The sequence below is a fragment of the Balaenoptera ricei genome, chromosome 6, assembly GCF_028023285.1.
Source record: "Balaenoptera ricei isolate mBalRic1 chromosome 6, mBalRic1.hap2, whole genome shotgun sequence".
NCBI lineage: Eukaryota > Metazoa > Chordata > Mammalia > Artiodactyla > Balaenopteridae > Balaenoptera > Balaenoptera ricei.
The window spans coordinates 58579647-58602492 of record NC_082644.1 but is presented as its reverse complement, the minus strand read 5'-3'; the positions used below and the strand labels follow the sequence as shown (position 1 = coordinate 58602492).

Below are 22846 nucleotides of genomic sequence, written 5' to 3'. Positions count from 1 at the left end.
TAAAATTCATGAAATGGTTTATATTTATTTATCCTGATCTGATATAAATTTGTCTGATAGTAAAAAATATAATATGAATATACATAAATGAAGCAAAGTAGTCATATATGTATGAACCAGACATCAGAATCATAAATGGGAACACATTCATTTTCATAAAACCTTACATTTTTGTACATAGACTTCCCTTAAGTTTGTACCTCTGAAATGTTCAGAATTTGGGTACACATTTCACCTGGGCAATAAATCTCTAGAGCCAGTATAATTACATCAATTAGCCAAAAGAGGGCGCAGAGAGCACACTAGAGTTTATGGACTCCCTAGGAAAGTGCCAGGTGTTCTCTCTCAAGTTGTCTAACAAGAATCATAAAACCCAGTTAGGTGTGCTAACTTTGAAATACTGAAAGTTACAGCGTAAGTATAAATAGATATACTTTATATAGATTCCTACATAAATATATTGATATGTAGCATTTCTGCCATTCAAACAAAAATAAATATATGCCTTGCCTAGTGCATTTGTTTGTATTCCAGTAATTTAGAGAAATCAGGTACAGAGGGATCAGGATCAGGGAAGGTAAAGAGAAAGGTGGGAAGAGGTGCCCTAGAACTGGGAAACCTAAGAAAACCAAAACCAGAAACCGTCAGAGTGGGAAAGAGACCACCTCTTGATTCTCATTACTGAGGCAGAGGTTGGCACTGAGTACCTCCCTGGTACCTTTCAAGGTAGCTACTGCTACCATATGAAGTATAAATACGTACATAAAGCTCTTTAGGGGGTCTTCACTTGGCTCTGCTGTTTTCTCAATGTCCTTATTTGAAAGGAATGTATACAGCATAAGGCATCTGACTGACATCTATCTACATTATCTATACATTACTCCTTATAACAGTTCAGTCACCAGGCCAAATTTGGTCAAAACCCAACCCATCTGCCTGGAATGAATATATGTACTAATTTTGTGGTTCATTAAGCTCTATAAATATACTTCTTATATTAAATTTACTATGAATCTTATCAGCACCGATAAATATTTCCATCTGCCACTAAGTTTTTAAACAATAAAGCATTGTAATCAGAACATGAAAGACATGGTATTTGTATCTCTGAGTAGACCTTACTCTATTATTTTAGGAGATATTTATAATTTCTAAAAAATAACCACAGTAGAGTTAACTAGCTGACAATGGTAACCTTCTGTTTCATGATTTCTCAGGTATGACTCCTTACTACCAAAACTAACCAAAAAGAAAATATTGATATGCTCCAAGAACACTAGATACCCCTTCAATCCTCTCTTCAAGGGAAAGGCTGAGTACATAATTAATTTTTAAAGATATATGGATTTTGCAGTATTCTAATGGAAAAAAATTTTTAACTGAATTTTTTTCAAACCATGCTAAATTTTTTCTCACACAAATATTCTATGCTTTCCAAGAGACCATCACAATTAGCAATTTAAATTTGTATAAGGCTAATAATGAATATAGATTATTATATTTTCTCATTTTAAGGTCATTTCCTAACATTGGCTACTAACAAAAGGTCTCTCAATCCAGATTATAGTTGGTCAATTAAAATTGAATTTCAATCTGGGTGATTACAGGTACACAAAATTACTTACTTTTACTAGTAACTTCCTATAAATAAAATTTCAATATTAGTTGGCCAATATCTATTATATAAAAACCTTCATGGTGTAATTTTAGATCTATTAGTAGGTAAACAAAAGTAAAAAGTATACATATTTTTTTTAAAAGCACAATATTCTTCTTTATACTATACATTATATATTATCTAGTTATACTAGCATTTTAAAAACATATGCATTCTAACATAACTACACTAGAAAAGGTATCAGTGGAATTATTGCAAATTCTTTACCCTTTTTGCTAATAAAAATCTTAGGGTAAAATAGGAACACATGCCTGTTTGGTCAAAAATTTCCCCTTGGAGCAAATATTTTAACAAAAACCAATAATTACAACAGTACAGGGGAAAGAAATGGGAAAGTTAATGTGAAAAAAAATTAATCTTTCCTTTAAAATAAGGTAGGTAGTTGGTGTTTTACTTTAGTGGTGTTTTAATTTTGTTTTTGATGAAGAGAAGAAAAACATTAGAAAGCTACTTCTAAGAAAACACTGTCCTTTTTGTTGCTGTTTTTGTTTTTTTGTTGTTGTTCAATCCTATATGCTGCATTTTAAAAAATCTTGCAGCACATATAAAAGGAAGTATAACATAAAATTGTATTTGAAAAAGAAAATTTACATATAAGGTGTATCAACTTTTATAAAACCTAAAGAATGAAATTCAGATTTGATTAGTACTGCTTAAGGGTGAAAAATTTAAATAAACATCTGAAATTTCCCATAAAGTAAAATCTGTAGCAGTGTCAGTACTAAAAGAAATTATGTACAATTATTTCATCCCAATCACTGCCTTTTGAGTTTAATAACAAAAGCATTTAAAGAAATCCCTGTGGAAAGCTAATTTGAAAGTAAACATGCTTTAAAACTTAAATATAGATCATGGATTAGTCCCACAACAGGATCAAGATCACTATTAAAATAAAGCCTGGGGCACATTATGATGCCTAAGATTGGTGGGTGGATTTTAATTGACTTGAAGACTGTCATAGTTCTATTATCAGAAAACCTGTAACGCATTTCCAGCATGGGGGACCCATCTGTGCCCACCATCCATCTGTTTAGACGTGATTGGCAAAGTGGTAGGGAACTCGCAGTGGTTGCCTCTGCCTGAAAGGAATAAACCACAGGATCTTCCAACGAGTGCCAAAAACTTCTGAGAAGGTCTGCTGCCATGGCTTTCGGGGCCTCGATCTACAGAAGACAGCATTATTAGTGAAAGACAGCACTCCCATGGTGCACTTCAGTCAGCTAAAACAATACAGGTTGGCTGGGGATCCATTACTGGACTCTGATGAATTGTGTCCCAGCATCACAAATACAGCTTTTCTTTCATTACGGCATGCAGCTGAGTTTTAACTCTGGATGGCAGATATTGTATCTGCGTCGTCAATCAACCTAGGGCAACTTTTGAAGCAGAGGAGTATCTCAGGATTAACAGAATGTGTGTCAACAACACAGTAGCAAATCTCTTTTGATGTATTTTCAGGACAAATAATTTAACTTACTTTAGTAGGACAAGGAACAAGAATGATCAGTACTTATTTTGTTTGAAAACTATCACGGCTAGAAGACCCCTATCCCTACTGTAAGACTGGGTTATGCTTGCTAGCTCAGGTCTTAGAAAAGGCACCAAGAAAAAGCCATCATTATATTATCTTTCCATTACGTGCACACATTTTTCAAATGTAACCAGTTGTTTGCATTTTTAAATAAGAACACTACAGACTTCACTTTTATACTTACATTTCTTCACAACAGTTTGACATCTTTTCAATAGATGTTGTATCCTATTAAAAATCAAAAAAAAAATACTCAGATATAACAGTTATCAAGGCTTGATTCTATATCTATTTCATGATGTTTTTAATCATATTCTGAGAATATTCTAAAGATATAAACAGTTTATATATGGGTAGTAAGCTGGGACAAAGTGAGAGAGTGGTAGTGTATATAAGGACAGATATACACTACCAAATGTAAAATAGATAGCTAGTGGGAAGCAGTCGCATAGCACAGGGAGATCAGCTCGGTGCTTTGTGACCACCTAGAGGGGTGGGATAGGGAGGGTGGGAGGGAGACGCAAGAGGGAGGGGATATGGGGATATATGTATACATACAGCTGATTCACTTTGTTATAAAGCAGAAACTAACATACCATTGTAAAGCAATTATACTTCAATAAAGATGTTAAAAAAAAAAGAATTTTAAATTATCTATGTACATTGCTGAAATTCCCTTGGAAAAACAGAATCAACATTACGTTGTGCTAAAAAAAAAACAATTTATTCAATTACAACCCCCCCAAATTGTAGGAGTCTCACTTCATTAAAAAATAACCTTTTATTACACTTGCCTTCTTGATAATTCTTTTAAAAGTTTATATTTAATTCAACTGTCATTAAATATGCATTAAAAAATAAATACCAAAATGATAAATGAAAGACACTATTGAACAGAAAACTGTCAAGAGCCAAAGAGCGCTACTGGCTATGGATTTCTGTAAACAAAGCCAAATTCAACAAGGCAATGTATGCATTTGCCGTAGTACATTTATTACTCTGAAAAGGAAAGCTAACTGATTAGTGTTCTTTGGTAAAAAACTGTTTTCTTTTTTTTTCAAGAGAAAAACCAGTCCCTTCATAATATTGCAATTTCTCATTATGTGTTTTCTATAAAGCTGTTAACACAAATATATAAGAAAAACAACTCAATAAAGAGAAGAAAGCTTCTAGGCATGCTGGTCTAATTCATGTTAATGGAAGACCTATCATTAGACTGAGAAACAGTGATGATAAGGAATATCCAAATAATCAAAACACAAATTATATAATCTTATTTTAGATACATATTTACATTTTAAATATACTTTTAAGTAGTACAAAAGAAAATATATTCTTTTAAATATACAAAAAAGTCTTCCTCCTTTTATCCTTTCCTTTATTAGCTTCCTCAGATATAGCAGGTGGACGGCAGTTATTAAGCAGTACTATTCATGCAAATATTTGTGGCTGCAACTCCAATTGCAAGAACTTCTTTAGCTATAGAACTCTCTTCCAATAATACTACTGAAAAGCACCTTTACTTCAAAAAACTCTTTACACGAGTGGCTCAGAACATTAAATTCTTATGTATGAACAGCTGTCTAACTACAGTTAGCCCACATACAGGAAAACAAATCTATCATTTTTTAGGTGACTAGTAACTAATAACAGAGTTTCATTTCCAAATTTCCCAGGAATCTGTGAGGAGGCTATAGATTAGTCACTCTATATTCACTAATTTCCTAGCATTTTCTGAAATTCATGGTTTCCAATGACAATTCTATTTATAATTAACCTTTCCCGGTTCTGTTGCATAATTTCCTTAAAATAATGTTTTACTTTGTGAAAACACAGTCTGCAAATACATAAAAAAATTTATTAAAGACTTAGAGGAAAGCTGGGGTTCTGGTTCCATATCAGAAAAAAAAGTGAAGGAAGTAATTTAAATGGTTTCTTAGAACTGATGGTGACAGGTTATTCCAAAACAATTAAGATAGCTTGCGCAAAAATACAAAGGAAAAGACAGGAAAGAAATTTAAAAGTGTTATCAGGAAAGGTATATACATGGCCCCAAATTGCAGGTGTAGATAACACTTAAAAGTGGAAACTATTTCAGGATAAGGAAGGCAATTACAAGGTTAGACTACTAGAACTAGCTAATGTTACAGGATATTTTTACTGTGCAGAAACTTACAACTCGATTATAACTTTGAGAAATGCATTTGTGACAATAAAATAATCAATTTTAAGGACTTTGAATTTAGACTTCATATGGGAAAAGCTCTTATTTTCAAGTGCTTTTGACATCTTTCTAGAATCTGGTTCAAGAAATACGAGGAACACTACCTTTCAAGTCATAATAAACAGATTGTCATTCAATCAAAGGATGTGATGTTTACCATGACTTTATGAACAGGATTTGTGAGGCTAGCCAAAAAAGACTATTTTTTCCCGCTAGAAATGGCAAATGCTTATCTCTCAGCTATCCAGAGTACTATTATAAGAAAAAAGAACAGCCAAACATGTCACAAAGTTTTTGCACTGGCATTTATACAGCATACTCAGGGCAACACAAGTTATCATGCTATAGTATTTATATGCACAATAGAAACAGCAAACTAGAAGAGAACAGAGGTTACTACTGGCAGGAATATTGACAACCATAAGTTATTTCCAAGTGCCGAACTAGGTTTAATAAACTTTTTGTTTTGTTTTATTAAGCAGGGAATTGTGGAATATTTCACACATTTAAAAAAAACTAAAAATATTTAAAATAGATTTTAGTGCAGCTAATTCCATTCAACATAAAAGACTCAATATCTTTAGTGACTATCACAAAAATGACCAAAAAGGTAATTGCTATCTTCACGGAGTATATTTTATAAATTCTTAGTTATATGTAAAACAGCTATCTAGAAAAACTCACTCTTCAAGGAATGATAAGAAACACATTTTTATAGTGTTATCTACAATCAAAATACCTTATTCCCAAAGAAATATTTATGTCTTGATTATGGTCTAATGATCAAAATATCCAAGACTTCTGCCAGTCTGCAGAAGAGATAACCGAGATAAATGAGAATGCTTTCCTATTTTAAAAACTGGAAGTTTATCTTCTAAAAAAAAGAATAAACTAGAAACAAGAAAGACTTACAGAAATATAGGGCTCAAGTATTTTACCAACTATATTTTACCTTCTCCTGATGGTTCATCTTACTCTAAGAAATGATCTTTCAGGTTCAGTCTAAGGAAATATGTTTGACTTAAAAGAAAACTGTATCTCAACTAATAAGATTATAACTGGAATGGAAAAAAAAGTTTCTAATAGGAAGGGAGAGGGAGGTATTTATTGCCTATTTGAAAAATTGAGGTGGGGGGAGGTGAGAGGCAAAGAGCAAGAATTTATCACCAGACGTTTCCTGGTTAACAGACCTGAGAATCTAGTCCTCTTGGAATAGACAGCTTGATGATACAATCCATCCAACTAACTCATTCTGCTTTGAGTTCATTCTCACAAAGCAACACTTTGCCATATATGTTGTTGTACAGGAGAAAGAATGTACTGCAGAGTCCTTTGGTACCTGACAATCATACATAAGGGAATAAATAGTCAACCTGGTTTATATGACTATCACTTTTGAGTCTAGAAGTAGAGTCACTGCTTCTGGGCCTGATTAACCCTGGAAACATTTTCAAAATGGAGGTCCCAGATCTGTCAAACTGAAGATCTGAGGAAAGTAAGAACATTCTATCAGAAAGTCTCCTTGAAGACAGTTCAATCTAACCTCAAGGATTGCCTGCACTCTTTAGCCTTATCATAGGTCTTGTTGATGCTTTTAACTCTACTGCACATACCTGATTCAATGACTCTGCTGATTTAACCTGGAGTAAAAAACACTATTAAGGAAAGTTGATCATAACTAGAGATTATATACCTATTTTGTCTACTACTGATTTCTGCTAATTCTAAAACAGACTTTTGCTTGACTTCCTAGCATTTCTGCTCAACATACAGAGAGCAACTCATTTAACTTTGTATCTTTCATAGCACGGAAGAGCACAAATTATTCAAAGTGGGTACTCAATATATGTTTGCAGCACTAAACTAATTGAACACGGACAGAAATAACATGATTCCTTATCCTTAATTTTTTTCGATCCAAAGAGAGAAAACTTTCTGTTAACCTTAGCTCTCTTTCCTCCTTTGAAGCCAGAACTCACTACTATATTACTCACTTAAAATAAATGGTTCATAAGCATCCATCTCCAACAAAGGACCAGCTACATCTTTTATTAGATATCTTAAGTTAACATAGACATTTAATCAATCATGAAACCAAACTGAGAAGGCAGTAGATGTTACTTTTATAGCCACTTAAAACATTTCTTTCCAACATAATTCCCATACTCCTCTTCATCAAGCCATTTTCTGGCTGTATAAAACCTTAAGAAAGTTACTAAAATTCTGTATCTCAATTTTCAAATACTACTATTTACCTCATAGGTTTTTGTAGAAATTAAATGAGTTAATATGTTAGAGCCCTTAATAACGCCTCAATAAATGACAGGCCTAAGCTTTTATTGTAGGGCTTGGAGATATCTTAATTACATTAGAATGTAACTAGAAAAATTTATGTTTAAACAAAAAAGTGGTTTTTATAATCAAAGATAAAATGACATGGACTGTAGGAGACTACACAGATAAAATCCAATGTCCACAAGGGGCTTATAATCTAGTTGAAAAAATAAGTACTAAGTACATAAACCATGATTCATTTACTCATTTATTGTCTATCAAAAATTTACTACGTACATATTATGACACAGTCCTTAGCAACAAGGAGCTTACAGTCTAGTGAAAGTAGTTAAACATACAAGAAATAATTATACAGGAATATACCGAGGATGTCAGAGAGGAGGATTATATACAATAACATATATAGATAAGCCATACACTATTTAGAAACAGCTGAAAACTTATGTTTGCAATCAACAATCAAATCAAGGTCAACTACTCTTACATTTTTAGTACAAAACTATACTTTCATAAGATTTTTGGTTATCAGTAGAAGTAAGATGGGCTAATGTGTCCCTTTGGCTGGAACTTGAGAAGTAATTAATATAGTGATAGACTGTGACAGAGAGAAGCATATGAATCACTGTGAAAAAAGATCTAAAAGTTAACTATAAATATAAAATTCACTGTTTTCTCCAATCCTATAAAGTTGTAAATTCAGATTAAAAATTCACGTGGATTCAGAACATGAACAATAAAATGGGAAAAACAGTAAGTACAACTCATAAATGTTTAGCTTCCTTACCAAAAAAAAAAAGCATCTATTTAATCACTCAAGCTATTCATCATACTTTAAGAAAATTAAAATGCACTATTCCTATTGAAAAAAATCTATAGAAATAGATTTAAGTTGTTTTAAATTACTTTCAAGAAGTTTATTACATTGAGTAAAGAGAGAGGATGCAATATAAATACATTTTCACATAGGAACACGTTTATGCTAAAGAGCACTCCAATTCCACACATAATAATTCCGATGCTAGCAGGAATTTTTAGAAAGAAAGCTTTCTATTACTATGCAATGTAACACAGTATGTATTTAAACTAATTCCTTGGATGGGGGAACCTAGTTTCTATAAAGTTCTCTACTGTATCCAAAATTCAAAGAAATATTATAGCCAATATTAGAATATGACATTAAAATCATATAAGAAGTAACAATTTAAAATTTTAATGATTTTTCTAGGTTTTAAAAAAGCTACAGAGAAGATACTTCCCGTAATATTATAATTAGAAATACTGTATTAAAAATATACTTTGTTTTTATTAAATGAAAACATAATTCAGAAAGGAAAACAAAATGCTGTACAGAGCTCTCTTTACAGAAATGTAAGTGAGCTGGGTTCAGCATAATTAGCAACGATTTCCATATTTGCAATGCTGATTTGGAGTTGAGTAAACCAAACATAATTTGTACAGAGACTATACAGAATGCTGTTAATTCACCACACTGATTCGGGGGATACTGAGCAAAATTTCATTATAAGGATTAATAATCTCAGGACTACATTTCTGGGTACATGTTAAAAGGCAGGTAAATCCACTAATCATCTGATTAATAAGAATGCTATTTAATAGATAATCCCATTTAAACTAATTTAACATTTTGAACACAAGATACTTTTCATTGTATAACATAATCAAGTTAAAATTAAGTCACTCCTGCATCTGTGATTCTGTCTATATTTATTTAGGTAATCATGAGCCAGTATTTAGGGGGGAAAACATTTTCTCCCTTTATTTTGAAAAGCTTTGCTTTAAGCTATCTTTAGTAATTCAAGTAGCGTCCAACAATAGTTACCTGTGAGACCAAATATAAAAAGCTCAATTTTTTCTTTGACAATTTAAAGCCTTTTACAAAATTGCAACTAAATGTATCTTCCCCACCCCACCCTCAATCTCACCACAACTGAGAAAAGCACTAAGCTCCAGAGACGCCATCAAAAGCTTAAGCTTTTACACAAACTCCACGGTGCCCTGAAAACAAAAATGCTTGTATACAAAATTTAGATAAACTGTCAGAGCAGTGTCATGGTATACAATAGCTCACTGTCAGACCCTCACCAGAAGGCGCTGTACCAGCTGTTACAGAGCTTCTTGATTAACTCTCTCCAAGCCCAGCAACTGAAAACATGACTAATACAATCACCCAGCACTCTTAGTGCTGGTGCTCATCAGAATGGACATTATTCTTGGCTGTGTGTGAACTACTGCTCAATAAGAAATTCTGACATCAATTACAATAATGACAACATCACTATCCATTTCACTCAGAAACAAACAAACAAAAAGGCTAAATGGTCTAAGTAAGGAATAATTAGAATAATCTGTTCCCTAACTAAACAAAGAATGCTTCAAAGCAGACTTTGAAAACACTTTAACTTCAATATTAATTTTAGTAAAAAGGAACAAGCATATATAGTTAAATCTTGTTTAAAATTAAATCTAAAAATAATCGAAGGTAATCCTTTAAAATTGGGTTTAAGATTAGTCTGTTCCATAGAAACATCGGGTTGTGTTGAGATCTTTTAACCTTGGAAATGGGATTAGAAATCCACTGTTTTTAAATTTAAGTAATTTCTAATTATTTTATCTGGGTCACAGATAATCTGCTCTTACTAGGTCTAAAATGACATCAGATTATCATTACTATGATTATCCTGTTACCTTCTACTATCAATAAGATGGGATTTTTCCTCTTATACAGGAGAGAAATGATTTTTCCAAGTAAGAACAAATAATGGGGAAAAATTACTGAAAATTAATACACTGCTTCCTCAAAACCTCAACCTAAACCTAAATAGAGATAGCACTTGTTTTGCTTGTTTGTTGTCTAACAGGCCTATATTCAAGCTATGTAATTACATAGTTTCTATAATGAAATGATACTCCCACCAGTGTTTTCCCAAAATGCCTCTTGGTCTTTGGGGTGCAGGAGTAGGGGAAGGAGGAAGACATCAATGAAGTAATTAAATTTACTGTGATTCTTTCTCCCCCTTTTCTTTCTTATGCTAGCTGACAAATTTGTCACTTCTTTCACACTGTAAAGAGAGATCCATGGATTCAGATTATGACAAAAACATGTCCAGATGTGAAATATCCTGTAGGCAGTATTAATTTTTTCATAAAGTGAAACAGCAAGCATATTTTATAAAGAAAGGAAGCAAAATCTATATTTTAAATTTTTAATATTAAATACTATTTTTAAATACTAATAATTCATTAGATTTAAAATTAAATACTGAATGCATAACAACTTCAAATAATTAAGCCCTAAAGAACCTTAAATCAATGTGGGGAGGAGTGAATTCTGGAAACCTTTAAAAAAATGTTTTTTTCATTCAAAAAGAGTGGTACTTGAAGCTCACTATGAAAGCCCAGGTAAATGGAATTGAAATTTACTGTACTTTTTTTAAGTACTTAGATTCAAGAGGAAGTACAGTGCCTAAAAGTTGGACTAACAAATGGAATATATTCTCTCTCTTAATGCTTGCATTCCTTTTTAAATGTTTCATAAATGTATAATTTCCAAAGACATGAGACCTGTCTAGCACAGAGTGTTCTGGGAGGGTACTAAATGTATACAGAAAGAGAAGAGACTTGGGGAGAGAGCATTATTTAACAAACGTGGTTTCTACTCAGTTTTAGAAATATCACAACATCAGAACCAATCTCCCTATCTTAAAATGGCGAAATGTTGTTCAATATTATAGCAAAAGAGAAAATCATGCAATTTGAAAATTAATATTAACATACTGGTAGTATGGAATAGTCAGAAAGGAACCTGATACTATATACCCTTTAAAAACCAGCAAATACTATAAATAACTTTATGTCCAACTCAGAAGTGAATACCAAAATTTGAGAATAGGAATTCTTAAAATATCTTGAAGCCTTTGCTGCCAAACCCCACTTTGTGCTTAGGTGAGAAGGAAACTGCTAGCCTCAGCTATAGACCTCTGACGGCTCTCAGAAGTAACCTGTAATCTTAACAGCAACACTCTCAAACGTCCATTTCCAGTCATTAATCATAAGACATTGGGGGAAACCAAAGAAACTTCATTCCAGGAAATATAAATATATACCAATGATTTGGGCAAATTCAAAAGCGGAAATTCAAAAATGCAAGCATAACCTGGCAATTTAGACTTGACTTATGAATAGGCTATAAAGTAATTATGAATGAGTCTAAAAGCAGAGAAAAAAGATGTTAGGGGAAGACCTATTCTCGTCCACAGGAATGTGATTAATATCATGTTATTTATCATCATCATTACATAAATCACAAGAGATATTAGAAAACATTTCAAGCCACTGAATAATAATAAAAACATATTTAAACAGACATTATACAATCCATGAATGTCCAATAAGCACATGAAGAAGTGTTCAATATCATTAGTCATCAAGGAAATGCAAATTAAAACAACCGGGTACTATCAAAACCTACTAGAACAGCTGCAATTAAAATGACTGACAACAATAAATGTTGACGAGGATGCGGAGCAACCAGAATTCTCATACATTGTTGGTGAGAGTGCAAAATGACACAGTTCCTTGGGGAAAGGGCCTGGCAGTTTCTTATGAAATAAAAGATAAACCTGTCTTAAGTGACCAGCAACTCTTCTCCTAGGTATTCACCCAAGAAAATGAAAACACGTTCCACAAAAAGACTTGAACAAGAATGTTCACAGCATTTTTATTCATAATTACCAAAATCTGGAACCAGACCAGCTGTCTTTTAATAGAATGGATAAACAAACTGTGGGGGCTTCCCTGGTGGCGCAGTGGTTGAGAGTCTGCCTGCCAATGCAGGGGACACGGGTTCGAGCCCTGGTCTGGGAAGATCCCACATGCCGCGGAGCAACTAGGCCTGTGAGCCACAACTACTGAGCCTGCGCGTCTGGAGCCTGTGCTCTGCAACAAGAGAGGCCGCGATAGTGAGAGGCCCGCACACCGCGATGAAGAGTGGCCCCCACTTGCCACAACTAGAGAAAGCCCTCGCACAGAAACGAAGACCCAACACAGCCATAAATAAATAAATAAAAACAAATAATGTTAAAAAAAAAAAAACAAAAAACCAAACTGTGGTATAGTCATACAATGGAATACTACTCAGCAATAAAAAGAAATTATCAATACCTGCAACAACATGGATGAATCAAAAAAACATTATATTGAAAGAAAGAAGACATATTAATGGGTACATATGAAATTCTATAACCAATACTAATCTGTGATGGATGGGAAAAAAAACAACAGATCACTGCTGCCTCTGCAGAGGATATGGATTGACTGATATGAGGCATGAGGGAACTTTCTAGGGTGATGGTAATATTCTCTATTGTGAAAGGGGTTTGGGTTGTACATGGGTGCATTTATGCCTTTCATTGTATGTAAAATTTGCCTCAAAGGAAAAAACATAAACAAGCACTGAGCCCCAGTTAATGATTTGTGTGGTAAACTATCTGATGCTGCAAATTACTTTGATATATATTACAACATATAACGGATTGATGGACAATTTGGAGTGAGATAAAGCAAATACTCTAAAATGTTAATTGTGGTTGAGGAGTCACTGTAAAATTCTTTAAAATTTCCTGTGTGTTTAAAATTCTTCCTATAAAATCTAGAGGAGAAAGGTTATTATGAGTACCTTGCAAAATATTAAAACAATGGTTACACAATAAATATGTTTTCCTTCCATTTCTGACTGCATTCTTCCAGTTTTCTTCAGAGGCCAGTACCATTACTAGTATCTCGTGTGTCTTTCCATAGATAGTCTTTGCATATAGATACAGGGATAGAGAAATAGTTACCTCCGCATTATTTCTTTTTTTGAAAGTTAATGTTTTTATTAACATTTCTTATTAAACCATAAGAGAAAAGAACACCTGAATAGAAAACAGACAAAGGACATCAACAAACCATATACAAAATGAATAAATAAATGAATGAATGTGAACAAATGAATAAAATTAACATTTAATTTATGCTAGAAATATTCTTTTTTTGATAACAGCTTTATTGACATATAATTCATATACCATAAAATTCACCCATTTAAAGTATACAATTCAATGGTTTTTTAGCATGTTCACAGAGTCATACAACCATCCCACAATCAATTTTAGAACATGTTCATCACCCTATGAAAGAAACCCTGTACCCTTTAGCCATTATCTCCAGCCCCCACTAGCTCCCCAACCCTACACAACCACTAATCTACTTTGTCTCTATAGACTTGCCTATTCTGGACATATCATATAAATGGAATCATACAAATATGTGACCTTTTGTGACTGGTTTCTTTCACTTAGCATAATGCTCTCAAGGTTCATCCACGGTGTTGCATGCATCAGTACTTCACTTCTTTTTATGGCCAAATAATAGTCCATTTTATGAATATATACCACATTTTGTATATATCCATTCACCAGCTGATAGATATCTGGATTGCTGAGAGTTCTGGTCTATTATGACTAATGCTGCTATAAATATTCATGTACAAATTTTTATGTGAACATACATTTCATTTCTCTTAGGTACATACCTAGGCATGGAATTGCTGAATCAAAACATAACTCATGTTTATTTACAGAATGGTCAGACTATTTTGTAAAGTATCTGCACCATTTTACATTCCCACTAGTACTGCATGAGGGTTCTGCTTCCTCTGCATCCTCAACAACCTTTATTATCTTTTTTTATTATAGCTTCCTAGTGTGCATGAGAAGTGATACCTAATTATGGTTTTGATTTTCATTTCCCTGATGACTAGTGATGTTGAGCATCTTTTCATGTAGTATTAATTGTCCATTTGTATCTTCTTGGAAGAAATGTCCATTCAGATCCTATCCCCATGCTTTAATTAGGTTGCCTTCTTATTACTGAGTTTAAGAGTTCTTTATCTATTCTAGATACAAGTCCCTTATCAGATACACAATTAGCAAATATTGTCTCCCATTCTGTGAGCTGTCCTTTCACTTTCTTGATAGCATCCTTTGAAGTGCAAAAGTTTACAGTTTTGAGTAAGTCCAAATTATCTTTTTTTTTCTTTCTTTATTTACACTTTTGGTTTCATATCTAGGATATTATTTCCTAGTCTAAGATTTACTATTGCCTAATCCTATGTTTTCTTCTAGGAGTTTTATAATTTTAGATCTTATATTTAGGTCTATGATCCATTTTGAGTTAATTTACATATATGGTATGAGGTAAGGGCCCAACTTCATTCTTCTGCAAGTGGATACCTAGCTGTCCCAGCAGTATTTGTTGAAAAAGACTTTTCTTTCCCCTATTGAATAGTCTTGCTACTCTTGCTGAAACCCTGATTGACCATGGATATATGTGTATATTTCTGGACTCTCAATCCTATTTCATCTATCCTTATGCCAGTACAACACTTTCTTGATTACTGTTGCTTTACAGTAAGTTTTGATGCATTTTCTTACATTTTTTTTCACTGAATATAGTCTTGTAAACACTTAAGTTTTCATACACTGTATATATATCAATATAACAATGAAGATCTTTTTTAATATACACACTTATTACACACATGTGAAAAAACAGTATCTAGAGGTTGGTCAAAAGGGTTGTGAATTTAAAATTTTGATAGACATTGACAATTTGCCCTTCAAAAAGTTTATACTAATTTATACCCCCGCCAACAACATACAAAAAAGCCTATTTACTCTGCATCTTCTGCAATGCAGTGTATTTCCAAACTTTTAAATCCTTAACCAATGTTATTTTTCTCATTTTTAAAATCTTTTCTGTTGTGACAAATCCACTTTGGCTAATAAATACATGCAAAAAAATAAAAACCCGTTAATTACTAATAAAATGTTTCTACCAGCAACATTCCATTTTCTGGAATTTACCTTAAGTTAGTAGTTTAAAGAGGAAAAAGAGATGTTCAAAGAGCTATTTGTAATATAGAAAAAAAAGATTGCATAGTAGATGCTGATCAACAGAAAAATGATTAATTAAAATATGGTATGTTCACTGAACAGTATATCCAAATATTAAAAACTATAAACATGATGTCTGTAGCCATATAAAAATACTTTAATCTAATTTTTAAAAGCAGGATACAAAATTATATGTACACTCTGTACACTGATTATAACTACTCTAAAATTACACAGGCATACGGAAATGGAAATACATAAATGACTACGGATAAGTTTCTTCTTTAATTTCTAAACTTCCTGTAACTTTTTAGAATTAAGTTCGTAATTAGGGAATATGTTCACAAATACATTACTTTACATTAAAAACATACTTACTGTGATGATGCCAATTAGTTGAGTATAAAAGAGTCCAGTTATTCCAACTAACATTGTAACGCCCATAAAGGCAGCTAGTCTCATTATGGCCAATTCATGTCTAACAACAAAGAGGTCCTATAAGAAGAAAAAGAAAATCTTAAAAACAATTCAAAAATTACTTACAGTTGCAATAATAAGCAAGAATTGAGCCATAACATTTTCCCTTATTATCTTAAAAGAACTACTCTCCCCATTTTTTAGTTTATTCCACTTAATAAATATATAAATATTTGAAAATTTCAAAAATAATTGTTTTTAATTCATAGTAGCAAGCTGAAAAATGGGATTTTACTACTCTATTGTCCAAAAAAAACCCTCAATCCTAAAGTTGCAAATTAGCCATGCTCATTTACTATTTGTAGCAAAAACAAAACAAAAAAACCCTCCAAAAATCAAAAAACAAAAACAAAACAGATGGTGTACAATCTCTGGTTCAACAAAAGGAAATTTTATTATGGTACTGCTAAAAAGCTTGAATGCACAAGTCTGATTCATAATATTAAAGTTCAAGTGGCCAAGATACCTAGAGATTATGTATTTTAGTCAAAATGAGGGGGTAACACAAATAATAGGGTCACATGAACAGCTCTCTTCAAGACCAACTCATTCATTCATCCATCCACTCACTCAACTACCACTGCCAAGCACTGAGCTATGTAGTAGAAATGTAAAAAGGATAAAGATATGGTCTGTGCCCTCAAGAAGTATGCAGTTTATTCAGAGAGAGAGCCCAACTCTGCAAAACTCCAAAACAATGTGATATATGCTTTAACAGGAATGTGTGCACAGAGGACAGTAGAAACATAAAGGAATGCCTAGACAGAAACGCTGTGAGGGAAAACTGATTTTCCATCCCAGGGCATGAAAATGAGGGTCTTGAAAGTGATCCAAAGAAACTGTGGCAGGAGGTCAGGAAAACCAGGAGAAGCCATTTCATTTACCCTCACTGTTCTTTCACTCTCTCTCCCTTGTCTGGCCAGAACATTCCAGTCGAGGGAGAGAGAGTGAAAGAACAAAGACTTCTGGAAACCTGTAGTTACTAAGCTTTGGAATAAAATAGCCACAGTGGATAAAAAGCAACAAACGAATGGGAAGGACCCCAAAACATAACCACCCACATGCTCTTTTAATACTGATTCAGGTTAAGGCTTAAAGGTACCCTGGTAGCAATACCAGAAACAGGGGGGTCACCGAACATAATGATCTTGTTTGAAACAAAAGAACTGATGCTTTTCTGTGTGGCACAGTGGTCATCCACCTGACTTAAGCAAAACTCTGAGTCCACACCCAAACCACTCAGTGTATTAGCCAGGGAAAACTTAAAATTCACCAAGACACTTAAGGTGTTATGGAACAGTTACATATTAGTTTTGACTATTTCAAAATTTCACATAAAAGAGCCTAATGCAAAATCCTTACCAAACATGTAAAGAGGAAAAGATGGGGCTATGAATGATATGAAAAATTCAGTACAGTAAACTCTGCTATTATGCTGTATGAAAACACAAATATGTTCCAACATGATTGATACATTAAGCAACAATTTGAGCATAGCAAGACTCTTGTGTTTGTTTATGTGTGATTTTATCTGCAAGAAACCCAAGATGAACAGTAAAAACTTAACCCAGATAAACCAAGCCATACAGGAATACACAAAACACACACCCCCAAACATCTACCGGCTAACTCAATTTGTCATGTGTGTTATGAGCCACACTCATCCGTACCTGGTATCACAAGTTTCCCTCCAATTTCATATGACTCTCCTTCCATCACTTTGTAATAACTCACATAACGCAACCTTTCTGATGCCCACTTCCACAAGAAAATTTCAGGTCTCTTCTAAGGTATAGGCAATGTTTGTTATAGTATTTACGTATTTCTTAATTAGTTAACATGTATAAAACTGTGCTGCTATTTTTATTAGGAACCCTTTTAAGTGTCACTGACAAAGTTTTTGAGTGTTGTGTCTTCATTTTGCCATAAGCCCTATGGTTTTCATTGCATGATTTTGCACAGTTGGGCAAATTTTAGGAATGCACATACTGTGTCATAGTAGAGCTTACCCTAATAAAAATACACATGGTTCCCAATTTACAACGGTTCACCTTACAATTTTCCGACTTTTAAGATGGTGCAACTTTGGATATTTTCAACCTAGAATGGGTTTATCAGGATGTACCCCACTGTAAGTCAAGGAAGATCTGTGCCATATATGACCAAATAAAATGCATCCTCTTTTCTCCCAGTGAAAAGATTAAAAAGCCTTTTTGTCCACTAGAATTCATACATGTTAGGGATAAGATGAAACTAAAAGATCTACTTAAAATTACATTTATTCACTTAGGTATACATTTATGTTAGAGAGTACTTGTGTAAAATAGTAAATTAATTCAGAAATTGCTTTTTATCACTCTTACATTTTCAAAAAAATGCATCCCAACTTTACACACACATAATTAACATCAGTACTAAATCCATATTTTGAGTCATCTAACATACTTCTCCAGAGCACAACATCTTTACCTCTATCTTAGATTTTTTTTTTAGATCTAGCACTTTTTTTTTTTTTTTTTTTTTTTTTTTTTAAATATATATTTTAATTAATTAATTTATTTATTTTTGGCTGTGTTGGGTCTTCGTTTCTGTGCGAGGGCTTTCTCTAGTTGCGGCAAGTGGGGGCCACTCTTCATCGCGGTGCGTGGGCCTCTCACTATCGCGGCCTCTCTTGTTGCGGAGAACAGGCTCCAGACGCGCAGGCTCAGTAGTTGTGGCTCACGGGCCTAGTTGCTCCGCGGCATGTGGGATCTTCCCAGACCAGGGCGCGAACCCGTGTCCCCTGCATTAGCAGGCAGATTCTCAACCACTGCGCCACCAGGGAAGCCCGATCTAGCACTTTTTGAATCCAAAAATTGGCTTGGGAAATTTTATCTAAATCACAAGCATCCATTTGCTATTCAAATCTTTATGACATAATCAGTGTTATTATGGCTGAATTGTGTCTCTCCAGAAATTCGTATGTGGAAGCCCTAACCCCACCCTCACCCCAGCACTTCAGAATGTGAGAGTATTTGGAGAGAGGGCCTTTAAAGAGAAGAGCAAGAAAAAAGGGGCCCTTAGGGTGGACATTAATCCAATCTGACTGGTATCCTTATAAGAAGAGGAAACTCAGAAACACAAAGCGACACCACGGATGCTCAAGCACATGCGAAGACACAGCAACAAGGTGCCATCTGCAAGCCAGGAGAGAAGCCTCCAGAGAAACCAAAGCTGCCAACATCCTGATCTTAGACTTCCAGCCTCCAGAACTGTGAGAAAATGAGTTTCTGTTGTTTATGCCCCCAGTCTGTGGTATTTTATGTCGCCCTAGAAAACTAATACAGTAACTGTATTTCTTTATCGTTTTCATTCCTTTCCATTTTTTGGTTAAGAAATGTGCTTATATATAGATAAATGCATAAAACATAAGTTCAGTTTAGAGAAAAGAATGCAAACATTTGAAAACATGCAGACGCTTTTCTCAGTGCATTTCTTCCCCATCACATCCTCTCCCGCATCCCTACCTTAAAGAGAAAGGTTACTGATTCGTTCTTCAGACATTTTCGATACTACATTTCAGTTGCATATTACAAATATCTTTTCCTACTCTGAGTCTACTTTTTCATTCTCTTTATGGCATCTTTGGATAATCCCAAGTTCTTAATCTTAATGTAGTCCAATTTATCAATCTTTTCTTTTATTGCTTTTTATTTCCTGTTTAAGAAATCTTTCCCGACCCTGACGTAATGATGACCTTCTCCTATTATTACCTTCTAAAGCCTTTAAAAGCTTTATAGCTTTGCCTTTTACATTTAGGTCACTAATCCACCTGGAACTGATGTTTGTGCACTGTGAAATATAGGGTTCTGAATTTACTTTTACTATATGAATACTCAATTGTCCCGGGATGGTTTATTTAAAAAGCTGTCCTTTCCTCAGGGATCAGAGGTCAAGTGTCCATACATGCCTGAGTCTGATGTGGGCTCTCTATCCTGTTCTCTTGGTTTATTTGTTTATCCCCGTACTAGTGAGCACATCTTAGTTACTATGGCTTTGTAATAACTCTCCATACCTACTAGGCCAACTCATCCCAACTTGTTCTTTTTCAAGAATATCTTGGTATGGGATTAAGAGACACAAACTACTAAGTATAAAATAGATAAGCAACAAAGATGTATTGTACAGCACAGGGAAATACAGCCTTTGTTTTGTAATAAATTTAAATGGAGTATAATCTATAAAATATTGAATCACTATGTTTTATACCTGAAAATAACATAATATTGTAAATCAACTATATTTCAACGTAAAAAAAGGAATGTATTGGTTATTCTAGATACAGTTGACCCTTGAACAAGGCGGGGGTTAATCTGCATATATCTTATAGTAGGCCCTCAGTATCCACAGTTCCTCAGCATCAGGGGATTCAACCAACCATCGATCGTGTACTACTGGAGTACTTACTACTGAAAATATCCACATATAAGTGGACCTGTGCAGTTCAAATGTGTATTGTTCAAAGGTCAACTGTAATTTGCATTCCCATAAAAATTTTTAAATTAGATTTCAAGTTACAACACACTCAGACATACACACACATATGATATATTCTCTCCACTAAGAGTCACAATTTTCCCCTAGAGGTCTTGTGCTTTTTAAAGTCAGATTTAATTCCTGTTTCTTGATTCTATTATAAATGGTTCTGCTGTTAATTTCATTGTCTAAAGCATTGTTTGCTAGCATATAGAAATAAAACTGATTTTTTAAAAATATTGTTTTATAGTCACACTTCTTAAACTTTCTTAAAAATTCCAAAGAATCTACAGATAAGTTATTTACATGATCATACCATCTAAGAGTAATGATGGTTTTCTTCATTTCAGCAGTGATACCGTCTCTTTCTTCCTCTTGCCTCGCCGCATGGACCAGAATTCCTAGCACTATGTTTAATAACAATGGCAATGGGGGCACAGCAGGCATCAACACCTTGTCCCTCAACTTGGAGGGAAAAAGGTCAACATTTCATCATAAGCATGCAACAGCTACTGTGTTGGGTTCTGTGTGTAGTTTTTGGTTGGTTGGTTGTTTTGGAACCTTTTATCTCACTAAAAAAGTTCTCTAGTTCTAGTTTGCTAAGAGCTTATAACATGAATGGAGGCTGAATTTTATCTTTGTCTTCACACACTAATACATACAGTCTCCATACATCTGGGTTTTTTTCCCCTAATCTGTTAACTGATAATGTATACTGACTGATTTTCTAGTGTAAAAACAACCTTTCATTCCTAAGATAAACTCAACTTGATCAAGCTGGTTATATATGACCAGATTCAGTTTGCTAAAATTTTGTTTAGGGGTTGTTTATCTATGTTCATAATCAGACTAATTTCCTTTCATTCTCTTATTGTCTGTAATAGGTTATATATCCAACATATGCTATACACATAAAATGAGTTGGGGAGTTTCCTCTTTTTCTAGTGTTTTGAAGAGTATGCATAGACTGGAATTACTGTTACCTTTCATATATGATAGACCTAGGACTCACTGGTAAATGTGTGAATATTCTTTTCAGGAAAAGTTTTAACTACTCACTCATGATCATAGGACTACCCATGTTTCCAACTTCTTCTTGCTGCTATACTATGCTTACGATCAGGAAACTCAGTAATGTACAGATGTCAACTAACCAAACTGATGTACAGAATTAATACAATCCCAATAAAATTCCCCCACCAGTAGAGTATATACTGTTATATACTGGTAGGAGTTTTTTACTTTGTTTTGATTTGTAAATTGCTGAGTAAGCTGTTTCTAAATTTCACTGGAAAAGACAAAAGCAAAGGATAGCATACCACTCCTACACAAAAAGAACAAGGAGGAGGAACTCCTCTACTGCATGCATTCTCAGTAGGGGTAATATCGCCCCCAGGAGGGAGAAAATTGGTTCTTGGAGGAAAAAAAAACTTAGCTATTACAGTGATTTGTGGCTGTCCACAAATCAATCCTACCTGACAAAATCTTATTCCTTAGTATTTAACTTCATAGAGAAAAGAAGAGAAAGTGTCTAAAAAGGCTCCTGATGGGAGCAATAATAATGAAAAAAAAAAAAGGCAGAAAAACACTCTTATACTGGATAGCAAGATTTATTATAAAACGACAGTTGTAACAGTGTGGTGCAACCACAAAGATAGACTAATGGACTAGGAAAAAAAGCAGAAACAGATACACACATATATGGCTCTTGGTTTATGACAAAGATGGTATTGCAGAGCAGAGTGAAATTATCTTTTCAATAAATGGTGCTAAATCAATTGGATATCCATCTGTGAAAAAAATGAAATCCTAACTCCTACCTCATAAGCATTATAAAAATCAATTCCGGGTGGAAATATAAAAAATATAATACTTGGAAGACAATATAGGAGAATTATATTGATGATTTGAGGATAGAAAAATACTTCTTAAATTGAACCCCAAAAGCACTAACTAAAAAGGAAAAGACTGGTAAGTTGGAGTAAAATTAAAACTTCTGTTCATCAAAAAATAGCATTAAGAGAGTAAAAAATTTAGCTACAGAGAAGATATTTACAACATACATAATCATAAAAGGACTCAAATCTAAAACATCCTACAATTACCAGGAAAAAAAAAAAGTCAAATAACCCCCCTACCAAACATGCAAAATAAACAGACATACTGCACCA

The 22846-nt window shown here is 33.7% G+C and overlaps 1 protein-coding gene across 2 annotated transcripts in view; it reads right to left on the bottom strand.

Annotated features, from left to right (window-relative positions):
• Window positions 1-2423: 2423 nt before the first annotated feature.
• The window catches only part of ZDHHC21 (zinc finger DHHC-type palmitoyltransferase 21), a 60534-nt gene continuing 40111 nt past the window's right edge, over window positions 2424-22846 (bottom strand). For both annotated transcript variants that reach the window (XM_059926417.1, XM_059926419.1), the window contains exons 7-9: window positions 16062-16178; window positions 3394-3437; window positions 2424-2841 (exon numbers count right to left, since the gene is read on the bottom strand). In XM_059926417.1, coding sequence (XP_059782400.1) covers window positions 2709-2841; window positions 3394-3437; window positions 16062-16178 — 294 coding nt within the window. In that variant the 3' untranslated portion in view covers window positions 2424-2708. The remainder of the gene's footprint in view (window positions 2842-3393; window positions 3438-16061; window positions 16179-22846) is intronic.